At 35.4% G+C, this 14,549-nt stretch overlaps 4 protein-coding genes across 4 annotated transcripts; all 4 read right to left on the reverse strand.

Moving 5' to 3' along the window:
- Positions 1-5,081: 5,081 nt before the first annotated feature.
- On the reverse strand, positions 5,082-6,118 carry LOC112083046. The gene is made up of 2 exons (XM_024150770.1): positions 6,089-6,118; positions 5,082-6,038 (listed from the first exon to the last, which is right to left on the reverse strand). The coding sequence occupies exons 1-2, from the start codon at positions 6,116-6,118 to the stop codon at positions 5,082-5,084; spliced, it is 987 nt and encodes a 328-aa protein (XP_024006538.1).
- A 1,541-nt stretch (positions 6,119-7,659) lies between these two features.
- On the reverse strand, positions 7,660-8,183 carry LOC112082885. The gene has a single exon (XM_024150539.1). It carries the CDS (start codon positions 8,069-8,071, stop codon positions 7,925-7,927), a length of 147 nt encoding a protein of 48 aa, XP_024006307.1. The 5' UTR covers positions 8,072-8,183; the 3' UTR covers positions 7,660-7,924.
- A 1,671-nt stretch (positions 8,184-9,854) lies between these two features.
- On the reverse strand, positions 9,855-10,816 carry LOC18010572. The gene is made up of 4 exons (XM_024150771.1): positions 10,795-10,816; positions 10,543-10,688; positions 10,157-10,456; positions 9,855-9,938 (listed from the first exon to the last, which is right to left on the reverse strand). The coding sequence occupies exons 1-4, from the start codon at positions 10,814-10,816 to the stop codon at positions 9,855-9,857; spliced, it is 552 nt and encodes a 183-aa protein (XP_024006539.1).
- Positions 10,817-13,241: 2,425 nt separating this feature from the next.
- On the reverse strand, positions 13,242-13,733 carry LOC112082879. Its single transcript, XM_024150524.1, has one exon. It carries the CDS (start codon positions 13,626-13,628, stop codon positions 13,482-13,484), a length of 147 nt encoding a protein of 48 aa, XP_024006292.1. The 5' UTR covers positions 13,629-13,733; the 3' UTR covers positions 13,242-13,481.
- Positions 13,734-14,549: the final 816 nt, after the last annotated feature.

The raw sequence follows: 14,549 nt of genomic DNA on the forward strand, positions 1-14,549 counted from the left end.
AACTGAGCCAAGATCCGATGAATCCATATGGCATAGTCCCCTTCTCCGTCGAACTTGTCCACTTCCCATCTGCCTTGAGTGGGTTCCATTCTTGTCCTCTGACTTGGATCTGATCAAAGAAAGAGATCACCACAGAGAACCACATACTCACTCCAACACCAGCAATCAACACACAGGTACTTTACCACCACGACACAGATTCCCAGCGAGTACTTCAACGGAAAAATATCCGAGACTTTAAGAGTAAAACACTTAGACTCAAACCAAATAGGATCCGATATCTGGTGAGGCTAATCACACGGTTTTACTGCCTTTGAGCTCCACCTAGACTTGTAAAGCTTCAACCTTTACACTCGGAAGACTCCTTATAGAAGAAAGCTTCAAGCTTTGACACAAAGCTTCTTTTTACAACCACAACGCTTCCAAAACCCGGAAAGGTTCAAACTTTACCACCAAGCTCCAAACTTTGTCACTAAAACCTGGGCTCTGATACCATTGTAACAAGTTTGTAGCTCCTTTTTGGTATTTTTCCCTTAGGTCCTTTTTAGATTTGAGTATAGTTTTGCTTGTGCCTTAAGTTGTTTGCTTTGTTAGTGCAGAAAATAAAGACACGGGAGTTTTACGACTTCCCACGCCAAGACCGGCAGTGGTACGTCTCGGTGAGCTTTAACCCTGCTCACAAGAGTATCAAAAGAAAGGCTTTACAAGTGATTCACACACACACCCCAGCTCACACCTCTCACCGTACAGAGTAACCCCAAGAAGAGATAATGAAACCAAGAAGACGATGAAGAACACTCACCACTAAGCTGCTCACTTGTGACACACACTACAGGGGATGCAAACAAAACGCAGAGTATAAAGCAGGAAGCACAAACCAGGCTTCATATCTCAGCTGCATTCATAATGGGCTTCGGCTAAACCAGCAGGCCCAAGATGCGAACACAACAAACCCAGATTGGCCCAAAGGATGAATCGCATTTCACAATAGGATCGGCTGACACACTAAACATCCTCTCCTTCATAAAAAATTAGCAAGAAAAAGCTAACTATAGAAGAATCTGATAAGAATCCTCTTTATTGAGTAAAAACTTCTTTATACATTAAAAACTATGAATACAAGCTGAAGAGCATGGTATTGAAAGCATTCACTTTTATACTCTTAACAACTCTAAGAAACAAGCCGCATCATTGCATCAACCATAAGAAAATATCTAAAGTAACTGAGGATCCTAAACGACCTTGCCAGCTCTTATTGTAAAAAGGCCTTGACTTACTTTAGATATTAGGATTTTCCTAAACGGCATTGCCAGCTCAGCAGCTTGAAGATGCCACCTCAGCTTCCTTCTGCATCCTCAATTTCCCGTAAAAGGCTCTCCAAGCATTTCAATATCCTCCTTTGTGAAGAATGAATATCTCTCTAGCGAAAAATGGCTACTGTTTAAAGTCACATAGCTTCCACCAAGTATTCTCATGTCCGGGCCACCCCTTCCACTTCACCAATACCTCCAAATAGTCTAATTCATCACAAATTGTATCTAAGATCATGATTATTATTTTTGAACTTTTTATGTATATATATGTCATTATCTATGTTTTCTTATTTTAATAATCATGATTCTTTATTGAATTTTTATGTATATACTTAAACAACTTAACAGGAAACAAGGTTCATAAATATGTTGTTAGCTTTTACTTAACCGTAAAAAATTACAACAATACAAATATAGTATCAATGATATCTTGAACTGGTCAAAGTTCTTCTGAACATTTATATCCCTCGCAAATCGCCTGCTCCATATTCTCAACAACTTACAATGTCTATAGGTTTGACAAACACTAGAATAATCCTAAGCAACAAAAATCATAACAAAAACCGATAATCTACGCTTTGGACTACACTTATGCGGCTGGAGCATAATCATATGTACCATCATCATCGTCATCACCGTTTTCTACATATGCGACCTGATGGTACTCAAATTTTCGATCATTGTTAGTCGCATCACCTCGGATGCATGTCTCATAAACTTGGTCACAGCTACGGAGAACAAATTTAGAAATCGAAAACATTGTCCTTTTTTGGTCAATGGGCAAAAGAAGATGCTAAATCAACAAATGGGAAACAAGAAGAGATTTATGAGTTTGGTGTGGGAAAGAGATATCGTTGAGCTCGTTATATAGATGCAACAAAAAGTTATAAAAAGTTTGGACTCGGTATGACTTCAGTCAACCTCTGTAAAGAGTGCGATGTGCTTAGAAACAAGTGTGCTTGCCACAAATAGCATATTGCTTTTCTATCAACACGTAAGATTTCCTGCTTACACAGTGGACGATGTTTATGATGTGGACCATATCTTCTTAGTTAATTATTCACAAGTAATATAGCAGTGAGAGAGAGAGAGAGAGAGAGAGAGAGAGAGAGAGAGAGAGAGAGAGAGAGAGAGAGAGAGAGAGAGAGAGAGAGAGAGAGAGAGAGAGAGAGAGAGAGAGAGAGAGAGAGAGCAGTTTTACTATGATTATTCTTTTAAATCTTTTTTAATTTTTTTTTTTGGTTAAATGCGTTAAATCTTTTTTTAAATTATATATAATAGGGTAGTAAAAGTGTAGATTACCTCTTTCAAAATGAAATTAAAGTAATTGCAGAGCAAAGTAAATCTAATATCTATATATAACACAAGTATCTTACACCATTATGTCGCCACTACAAATATCAAATAATATTCTCATGAGAAAAAAGGACTAAACCTTTTTTCTTGCTTTCCTGCTTTGAAAAGAATAAGAAATGTTACCCAATATGTGTCGCGGACGTGTCATTATAAATCCAATGTGTCAAAAAGTTAATCGCGATTCGTAAATTATATCGTGTCACTCCACAACGTTTATTAGCATGTCACACTCCTTGCTGAGGTCAGTAAACGAGTCCATACTGATCTCTCATCAACATTTTTCTCACCTATAAAAGGGTCCAACGATCTCTGTTTCCTTATCAAAACTCACATTAATCTTTGTGTTTTGCATTTGCTCTGCGACTCGATTTATAGCGTTTCCTTTTTCCATTATCCTAAAAGCAAATTATGATATCTGTTTCCGAATTTGTTCTTTGTCTATACAGAGCCGTGCCCACATTAATTGAGACCCTAAACAAATTTCCAAAAACACAAAAAAATTAAGAGAGAAAAATATACAAATACCACAGTTAGAGATTTAACATCTTATACTACTTTTGTTTTAATATTTTAGTTTTGTTTTAATATTTTAATTTTATTTTTAACTATTTTTTATATGAGAAAAATATAGAAACTATGCTGTAATATGAAAATATCTATTTTTAAGCTTTAAAAGTATATATATATACCTTTCAAATTATAATATTTTATATTTTTGGTAAAAATAAATAAGCTTTTTAAGATGTTAAAAAAAATTTAGCCCTAAATCAATGTTTCAAAACTTACTACATGGGCACGGCCCTGTGTCTATATGACAATATCGACGAAACATACATCGGAGGCAACATCGCTAAGAATGGTCAAGCTGCATATGTAGAAAATGGTGACAACGATGATGACGTTATCTATGATTATGCTCCACCAGAATGAGTGGATCATATCTTCGTAAGGCCCAAGCGTAGTAATCGGGTTATTTTAATAATTTTGTAACTGTTATATTAATGATTTTATGCCCTAAGGATTCTTTATGTTTGTTGGCTTAACACTTTCACTAGAAATAGTCGAATATTTTATTCTCTAAACCTCAATCGCTCTCACATAAAAATAACTAAATTTAGCTCACATTATATAATGGAAGTAAATAAATCAAATCAGATCCTGTAATGTTCATAAAAAACTTTTAATGAATTTCAAGATTCATTGAAATTACTAACTAATAATCCGATCCTTGGTTAGATGGAAAAACCAAAAATCATCTATATACACTACAAGAAAACACAATTCATTTCCAACAAAAAACACATCAGAACTCTGTCCAGAAGAACCTTTCTCACATATATCAGCCTATCGGTTTGTCAAAATTCCAAATCCATCGGAAAATTTAATAAGTTACTGGTAATTTTTTTTAGTCGGAAGAAACTGTTGGAAATCCATTAAAAAGATCTGTTGGAAATTTGGTAGAAAATTTGTGATGGATTTTCGACAGATTTTATATAAGAAAACTTTGACAAATTTTTTGACAAGTGTTTTCGAACAAATTTCTGAGAAATTTTCAATAAATTTTTAACGAATTTTAGAAATTCAGGGTCCGTAGAAAATTTGTCAAAAAGTCGACCGGATACTGGTAAAAAAGTTTCAACAAGGTAAATTTATGATAGATTTTCCATAACATAATTTTGACAAATTTTTTGACAGGTGTTTCCAATAAATTTCTGAAAATCTTTCACCAACTTTGTCAACGAATGTCGGAAGAAACTGTCAAAAATCCATTAGAAAACTCAGCCGAAAACCCGTCAGAAACTTGTAAAAAATTTAAGTGAATACAAAACAAAAAAAACCAACATGATTAAAATTTCAGGAAAGTTACAGTGTTATTTAGTTAAATGAAACATTAAACCAAAATTAAGAGAGTAAAAGTGGCTATATATAGATGGAAATAAAAAGGTAAAGCAAGTGGTGAACGCACCCTGCAGTCAGGAGTGTCTCGGTAGGGTTTGTGAAGTTGTGTGTTTGGCACAACAGATTTTACTTTTTTCATCACACGTAAGATTTTCTTATGACACATCAGACGTTATGTTAAGTCATTGGTCGGTCCATATTCCTTTCTAGTATCACATGTAAAGCAATTAATGTCCTTTTCTATATATATATTTTAAATACTTTTACTTTTATTTCACCGGGCCCTTGGCCCTTGCCAAATGGTACATCGTTTCTGAGCAAAGGAGGAAGGAAAAACTGGCTAAGAATACAAGCTCTAACATGAGAATCCCGCTTGTAAACATAGCCCCAAAAAGAAGCAAACAATACATCCAAAGATTGGCTAAAAAGAGAGTGAAAAAGATAAGATAAGAAATTTAAGAAAGTAATGTCCAACTAGAGAGCTGGAGAATTGCCGAACTGAAAGTAACCAAACTAAGTAGAGAGGAACGAGTCCTTACTCGAGGCTGAACTGGGGCGTAGGCTGGCAGCTTGGCGATCTAAACCGGCAAGGTTTCTACGCAAGATAGCGTGAATATCCTTGACAACCTGAGCCGCGGGCTTGGATACGACACTGTGTAGCCTGGCATTCCGCTCTTTCCAAATCTCATAGATAGATGCATGAAGAACCAATTTGCATATGACATTTATCCTGTGGTTAGATGAAGCCGATCTGACCCAAGAGACAATATCATCTAGAGCGAGAGGAGGAGATAAACACCTGTGAGTAAGAAGCGAGCTCCAAATCTGAGAAGCATAATTACAACCAAAGAAAAGATGTGACCGAGATTCCGAAGCATCATCCCACAGCAAGCAAGTATCCGACACCGGCAAACCCCATGATCTCAGCCGGTCTCGAGTGGGTAACCGATCCCTGCAAAACACCCAGAGAATAAAAGCATGCTTCGGGATAGCTTGTGAAAACCATACCGATGAAACCCAAGAAACAACATGTCCTACTGGGTTTAGAGCCGTCCAGGTTTTAGAGGCAGAGAAAATATTTGGAACTGAAGTAGGAGAGGTGTAGATATCATCCAAGTTATGCACGATCTCCGGAGAAGTGGGGAGAATGTCCCGAAGTAAAACCGATATGGGATGGCGGCCACGCGGAAGCATCCAAACACCATCACAAACGGCATCAGCAACAGTAGCAGAGTACAGAATACCCGTTACTCTCGGACCGTTAGCACCCGTGAGAAGGATTAATGGACCGAGGTCGGTCCAATCATCATGCCAGAAGAGAGCACGAGAACCAGAGACAACAGAACAGCATAGGAAAGACCGAGCAAGATTCCGCAACTTAAGCAATTTCCTCCAAATCCAACTACCACTCTGACTTGATCTTATATCCCAAAAGACTCTGCCTCTATATATCTCAACACTCTGGCTTTTCTATATATTTTCCCCAAGCACAGCCAAAGGACAGAAAAAAAAAGAGTTACAGTGCTCACGGAGAGCATCATCAGACACATGCATGCTCGTTGTTTCTCTTTTTGAGACTGGCTATTTTGGATCTTATCAAGGTGGTATGTGCACCTTGGGAGTGGTCTCTTTTTATTCCTTGAAGTTGTCTTTTCCTAATTTTTCCAGCTTTTGTTTATGTTTAAGATAGTTTGGACGACTATTTGGCTAGAGATGCTAGATCGTACGGATGTGGTTACTTTCTCTTATGTACGTCTTTGTATTCAAAACTGGCTTAGTGGCTGGTATTCAAATTCGATCCAAAAGAAATAAAGTGTGTGTTTTTGTAGCAAACTCTCTAAGGGAATTTTTAGCATATCGATTTTAGTGGACACGGATTTTGCGCCAATGAGATTATGAACGTGATCAAGGACTTACGTGTAAACACATTTATGCTTTGAGGTTTTTCCATTTCATTAAAAACAGAAAACCATGGCAAAAATTTTAAAATATATTTTGGGAATATTTTTTCTTACAACGATTTACAGGGCGTTAAAAGATAAGAAACAAAATGCCTAATTAGGCGACACAATCATTGAAATAAAAATAAAAAATCATGCATGGTGGTGTATGTATATTATCAACCAAATAGTCTATGCATATATATTGTACTCATGCGGCTCCAGCATATATATGTGAACTTTGACTGTATTATTCGAATTCTTGATCAATTCGTGTTTCCTCCAATGCAAGATTTACAAACATGGTCATATATGCCGAGAACAATTTCGGATATAGAAGAAATTCAGTTTGTCTTCAGTTCACCCTCAGGTCAACCTCACTAAAGAGTGTGATATGCGTAGATACAAGTGTGCTTGGCAGTTGGCACTCATAACAAACTGATTTATCTCAACACGTAGGATTTGCTTACGACGACAAATTGGACGAAATCATGTGGCCCACTATTTTTTTAGTTATATATAATATGCAGTATCGTATTATGGAATAAAACTTTCCATGCAAAGCAGAAAAAACGAACAATATGTAGGGCATATACTCTCTGATTAATTGGTAACTTACAACGTGTCACGAACTCCCGTTTTAATATGAAAAACCCTTTTTACATGTACATAAGTCTAATTAAATGACTATTATTTATTTAAGGTGAAAGCGAGACTTAAAAGAGAGATTGAATATAATCTAATCATAAGAAATACAGTCAAAAACAAACCAAAAAAAAAAAGAAAAAAAAAAGAAAAAGGAGATTTCATGGAATACTTTGTTCAAGTATATTTTGTTCTCTTTTTTTTTATATATATTTAACCCGAAAAAAAAAGAATTTTTGATATTTTATAGCGTAATACTTTGATGCATTGAAAAGCTTCCCAGAGAGAAAAAAAAAAAGACTTTTGAGCGGTCTGCGTAGGCGGTTCGATGCGGTTAGGCGGTGCAGAGGTGAGGTTATTGGCGGTGGTTAACTTTGAGGAGATGCGGTCTGAGCTCCGAATTGAAAAAAAATTTCACAACCTAATGATTGGGTTTCTTCGACTGAAAAATTGAATGTTGCCACTTGCCTGAATGAATAAAGTGAATGCTAAACCGACACACGAAGTTTAGAAAAATATATCACGTAAGTAAAAATAATTCAGACTGGTAGCACTTTTTTTTTAACAGATAGGTAACATGTTATTTAGTAAAAGGAACGTTAAATTAACATCGAAGTTTAAGAGGCAAAAATGTGATGATAAAAACCATGTATTGTTCATCTAAGAAGACTCGCCACACTATCTAGTACCTGCCTAGCTAGATATCTAAATTACCATATCATCTCTATGGTTTTATCTACTAAATTACATTTTATACTAATAGGAGACAAATCACGCAGCGGGAGCATAATCGTAGCCACTGTCATCGTCATCACCACCATTCTCAACATATGCACCTAGAGAACTGTCCACCATATTTTCAAACACTGTGGAAACACGGTCAAAACTCTTGATGACCAGGTTTGCGACTAAAGACATCAGTGATTGAGTTGTCTTTTTGTGGGTTATGAAAGTAGAGTGATGAAAGCAATCAAGAGGCTTAAAGAGAGAGCCACAAGAAGTGTGAATGAGCTTTAAATGTTGATGTGAGTTTAGTGAAGGAATAGAGAGACCAATGAGGCTTTTTATAGATGGAAACAAAAGGCAAAGCAAGTGGTACACGCACTCTGTGGCCAGGAGTGTCTCAGTAGGGTTTGTGATATGCTCATGGAGTTGTGTGTTTGGCACAATAGTTTTTACCTTTTTCCTCACACGTAGGATTTTTGTATGACACATCAGACGATAAGTTAACTCATTGGTCCATCCATATTCTTTTATAGTATCACATTTAAAACAATGTCGTTTTTGACTAGTATAACATTTAAGTTAACACAGCATCCAAAATGAAAAGAAAAACAAATTGGAGTCTAACTGAATTCGGGGAAATGATTTCTTCTGTAGTTATTCAACAAAAAGAGTATGGTTTTATTCTTACAATACTTTTAACAATGATGGTGTTGTGTCGGTGTGTCGAGGGTTGTCAAGTTTTACCCTAAATGAAATCAATAGCCGCAAGTGCACAGCTAATCGATTGTAGTACTTAGAGATCGAATCCACAGGGAAGGAGGATCTTTTCCTGCAAAAAGCCTTTGAAATAAGTATAAAGTAAGGAAGTCTAGAACCAAACAGTTTTATGGGGGTTTGGTGGTGTGTTTAAAATGTAAAAACGAAATCTTAAAAGAAAATACGGGAATTAAATTGCGTAATAACTAAACTTAACGAAAATGACTAAAAATGAGAAAAACGGATATTCTAATTGCTTAAATGAAAATGAACTAAAAAGCAAAGACAATATTGAACTAAAGCTTGAAAGAAAATCGGTGTAAATCAGAAAGGAAGAAGGCGTTGGGGTTCAGGGAAGTTTTCTCAGGGGTACGAACGATTCAAAACATTGCTAGAGAGTAAAATTGATAAGATCTTAGCTTAAACTTTTCGAACTGGAGTCACGGACGTATGAATACGCCACTGTCGTGATCATAGACAACTATCTCTCTCAACTCTGACCAGTAGGTTTCGACTCTGGCCCTGGAAGAGAAGAGATGCATTATGTTTAAGACTCGTCCTAATTCACAAATTGCACATAGGTAGGTTTCCACTCCTATGTTTGTTTTGCTCTCCCAAACTTGATCTAATACCTGATGAACACTTTCGTGTCACCAAGCATCTGGATCAGATTGTAGTTCATGACGCTACTCTCATGCAGTAAAAACGAATTCAGAAGAAAAAGTTCTAAGATTCGGCTCAAAAGCTCATGAAATCCTCATCGAACATATAAATCCCCATCGAAAATCCCTTAATCCCAACAATAAAACTACTCAGACATGATGAACAAAATCAAAGAAACCGAAATTGAAAAAGAAAGAACAAGGGTTCAAGAGAACAAATCTCTCTCTCCCTAAAAGCTAAAGCAAAAACAATAAAAGTATGAAGTAAAAATTTGGTAGTGATAGGTTGTACTCCGTTTAGGGTTCCTAAGACATGTATTTATAGTGCTCAAAACCTCTCTAGACGTCACTTAGGGTTTCTCCAAATGTGGGCTTCAGAAATGGGCTTTTTGGGCTCGGAGGTTGATGGCCGCGGTCGGGAGTGCTCTGACCGCGGGGAATGAGTGATTTGCCGTGGTCGGGATGCTTCTGACCGCGGGAAATGGCCTGTTGGCCGCTGGTGGAAATGCTCGCCGGCTGGTTTACGGCTTTGGTGTTGGTTTATGATTCTAGACTGGTCATGCTTGGTATTTCAAACTCTGTTTTCTCGGAATAAGATTGTTTGCAAGTTGTGTCACTGTATCGAAAAATTGGCTTCTAAACTTGAAGTAATGGACAAACAAAAACACCAACTCAAACAAAAAGTTCAAAGACAAACTTGTATATTATCCAACCACAAACGCCAATCCAAAACAAGGAAACAGAACTTGAATATTAAACAAAAAGAAAAAAAAACATTGATCAAGAACTACATAAAGATAAAATACATGATCAAAACCATAACTAAACCACATACAATCATATTTTTCATAGCACTAACAGTGGTGTTGAGCTTCTCTATCCCTTCTTCACACCTACCGATCACAGTTTTGAGCTCCCCAAGCTCCTTTTGAAATCCTTGTGCACTCACTTTTATGGCATCAATGTCACTTCCATAGCTGTTTGCTATGGCTTCGCAAGTCCTTGTCTCACATGTTAGTGTACCCATTTCCGTTTCAACATCATGTAAGTCTTTCTCTAACATTTTCACATCCTCTTGCATCTTATCAACTTCACTCTGAACATATCCCAGCTCTTCTACCCTAGCAATATCTGTCCACTTGAACAGATGATTCTTATCCTACCAACAAGACAAGAAAATCAGATTGTATCGATGACTACCACCAAATTGAAAAAACGCTTAAGCATAACTCACAATGGTATTACCTCCTTCGAACCAGACGGACAACAATAAAACAGCCTTCCTGGATTTTTATATGTCTCTGAAGTTCTCATTATAGACCTTTCACCACATCTACATCTTTTCGGTATTCCTCTATCTCGTTCAGACACATGTGGTCGGAAGCAAATCTCTTCACAAATTGCACAAGCAAAACTTAGAATCTATGACCGATTTTAGAAAAAAGCATCTTAGGAGACTACCGAACTCACAAAAACTGTTAATTCATAAACACTAACCTGAATTACTCGAGGAAGACATCGATATCGGAGAATTCTGAATGGTTTGGAACAACCTTCGACCCTTAATTTCAAATCCCTAAATCGATGATGGAGTCGTCGACTCTCGAGAGTTTGAATAAAAGAGAAGGAAAAAACAAAACGACGTCACCTAAACCCATTACGAAATGACGTCGTTTTCTCAGAATTGTTTATCACTCACGAAAGCTCCAAACGACGACGTTGCTTACGTGTACGCCACATAGACATCGTTTAACGGTTCGTTAACATGGATTAGACGGAAATTGATTTAAGCACATAATCGAATGATTGAGGATGAAATTCAAATACTTATAAAGAGTAAGTATGTTTACACCGAAAAAATTGTTTAAGTCTAAGATTAACATTTTCGTAGAGTTTAGGGCTGAAAAAGCCAATTTTCCTGTACATCTACCTTGTGACCTAGCTTGTTGACAAATCATAAGTTTTCGTCATGTGCAATATAGGCAAAATGTAATAATATTGCCGTTATGTATTTGTATATCTCCATGCATACAAATAACAAATGATTATATTTTGGGAAAAATACCAAAAAATACCTCATTCTCCACCTCTTTCTTTTGTCGAACCATGCTAAGCAAAGATGCACGGTTCCAGTCTTCCATGAACTTTTAGCGTTGCCAGAAACCCACACAAACTATTTTTTCGATGCATAAAAATACAAAAGTTTTTTAAAGTTTCATTTTCCCCCCTCTGATTTCACGGCCGTTAACAGACATAACGGAATTAATAAACAGCGTTAATTTTTTGTAGGAAAAAATACTAAAAAATACATCAACTATTTAATTTTGCCAGAAACCCACACAAACTTTTTGCATTGCCAGAAATCCACACAGACTATTTTTTTAATCTATAAAAATACACAAACTTTTTAAAATTCCATTTTCCCTCCTCAAGTTTCACGGTCATTATAGACATAACAGAATGGAAAAACTGCGTTAATTTTCTATAACATGTGTTAATTATTGTCAAATTAATACCATTATTACTTTTAAAAAGAAAAACCTGAACTCTAATTTTTTTCTCTTACTATTTCAGAAATTGAGTGAAATCGGTTGAAAATGTAGTTAATAGAGCAATAAATCATGTTTAGAACACATACATCATCTCCTCGAATTGCTCTTATTAGTCTTATATATCACAACACACAATGTTTCCGACTCGATTTATACTACCAACCATATTTTTCAACTGATTTCACTCAATTTCTAAAAGAGAGAAAAAAATTAGGGTGTAGATTTTTCTTTTCCAAATCGATTTGAAGATTTTCTAAGGGTAATAATGATATCAATCCTAGAGTAGTTAGCACGTGGTACAAAAAACTAACATAATGACCATGAAATTTGAGGACGGAAAATGTAATTTTAAAAAGTTTGTGTATTTTTATAGATTAAAAAAATAGTTTGTGTGGATTTTTGGCAATACAAAAAGTATATGTGGGTTTCTGGCAAAATTAAATAGTTGATGTATTTTTTTAGCATTTTTTCCTACAAAAAATTAACGCTGTTTATTGATTCCGTTATGTATGTTAACGGCCGTGAAATCAGAAGAGAGAAAATGAAACTTTAAAAAATTAGTTTGTGTGGGTTTCTAGCAACGCTAAAAGTTCGTGATTCTTCCAAAAATTAAATAAATGAGATATTTTTTGGCATTTGTCCCATTATATTTTTAGAAGTATTTCTTTTCCAAAACATAGCGTGCTATTTTTAGATTAATGTCTGTCAATTATATTTCTATCATGTGTGTGCAATCTGTAATCTTAGGGTTTCATACCATTATTTTTAGCACGTTAATATCGGTATATTCATGAACGCCTAAACGAAGTGAGAAGATTTGAAGAGGTTTATATATAATAGCTCACTAAAATATTTAATCCATTTTTGCATGCCTTTTGTTTGGTTTCTTCTAGTTATCATATTTTATTTCCTCAGTAAGTCCTCAGTCTTTGTTGGATTGCAAACTTCAAATTGAAAAGTATTTGATTGGTTTGTGACGATTTATATTATGCAGTGTTTTATATATTGGTTAAGTACTGTTTTTAGATAGATACCAAAGTGGTGTTGATTAATTTACGCTACAATCTCATATAAAATAAGAAAAATAGAAGTACTATTTAGTAGCTTGAAGTCTTGAACTCGTTAATTATAGGAGTATTTGGGTTTTACAAAATTTTAAAACTAGATGATGTCCATACGCGGATATGCTTATGGTTTCATAATACTTGCTTCAGTTGCTTGGCTTCCCTTTTATCTAAAAAGTAGGAAATTTATAGAACTTGATTTATAAACGAATTGGTTTAAACTTTAAACTTTAGAATCGGCTTTCTCAATTCGGATATAAATTGAATGTTGCCCGATCATTAACTACAAAAAACATAATCTAAAAAAATATATCGAAATGAGCAAAAATTCAGGAAACCAACAATATTATTTAGTTATATGAAATGTTAAATTAACTTACAAAACTAAGAGACAAAAAAGTGACTATGTTAAAGGAAGACATAATTCTCTACATTATAGAAACCATGTGTGTTCATCTAAAAAGCCTCACCCCACTATATAGTACCTACATGGCCTAGCTATATATCTAAATTACCTTATCATATCTTTTTTTTCTTCCTAAATTACATATTATTTTAAATAGAAAAATCAGGCAGCAGGAGCATAATCGTAGCCACTGTCATCGTCATCACCTCCATTCTCAGCAAATGCCGCCTGAGAACTATCTACCACATATTCAACACATGCGAACGCACAATCAAAACTCTTGATGGCCAAGATTGCAACAAAAGACATAATTGATTTGTTTTCTGTTTGTTATGAAAGTAGAGAGGTGAAAGCAATCAAGAGGCTTATAGACAGAGCCACAAGAAGTGCTATGAGCTTTAAATGTTGATTTGAGCTTGGTGGAGGAATAAGAGAGACTAATGATGCTTTTTATAGATGCAAATTAAAGGTAACGCAAGTGGTGAACGCACTCTGTGGTCAGGAGGACCTCTGTAGGGTTTACGATTTGCTCATGGAGTTGTGTGCTTGCCACAATAGATTTTACCTTTTCCCTCACACGTAGGATTTTCTTATGACACATCAGACGTTAAGTTAAGTCATTGGTCCATCAATATTCGTTTCTAATATCACATGTAAAGGCAAGCATTGTCCCTCCACCAATATTCCACAACCACGAGCATAAAATAAAATAAGATGAGTTTTGGAGCTTTATTAAAACAAAGACCATATGATCACTACTTTTGATGAATTTCGATTCTTCTTGGCTTTTGGTGACTGAAATTTTCATTCGATGAGTGTCATCAGATGAGAGCTAGTGATCCTAATGAGCTGCAAAAGATTACGTAGAGACTGCTATGTTAATGGCTAATATCGGGGCTAACTTAACTTCTTGTTGTGGCTGGGCTTCTTCACAATACTATGATAAGATTCTTTCATGAGATACGATTATATTCTTAAAAAAATTGGAGCAGGAGTACTTGCTGATTTGATTGAAGGGTTAAGCAGTCTATATTCTTGGGCTTAAGGTGAGTTATACAAATATTAGACAAAAAAACAATAATTAAAAATTAAAATAATAAATACAGTAACAGTATTCAAATATAAATTAGAATAAATTTAATCTTCTGACTATTTTGGATGTATAATTAGTTGATCCAAAAAATTAAATTATAAATTAATTTTGAAAGTAGTGGGTTAACTATATGATGT

The sequence above is a fragment of the Eutrema salsugineum genome, unplaced genomic scaffold (genome assembly GCF_000478725.1).
Source record: "Eutrema salsugineum unplaced genomic scaffold, Eutsalg1_0 scaffold_7, whole genome shotgun sequence".
NCBI classification, from domain to species: Eukaryota; Viridiplantae; Streptophyta; class Magnoliopsida; order Brassicales; family Brassicaceae; genus Eutrema; species Eutrema salsugineum.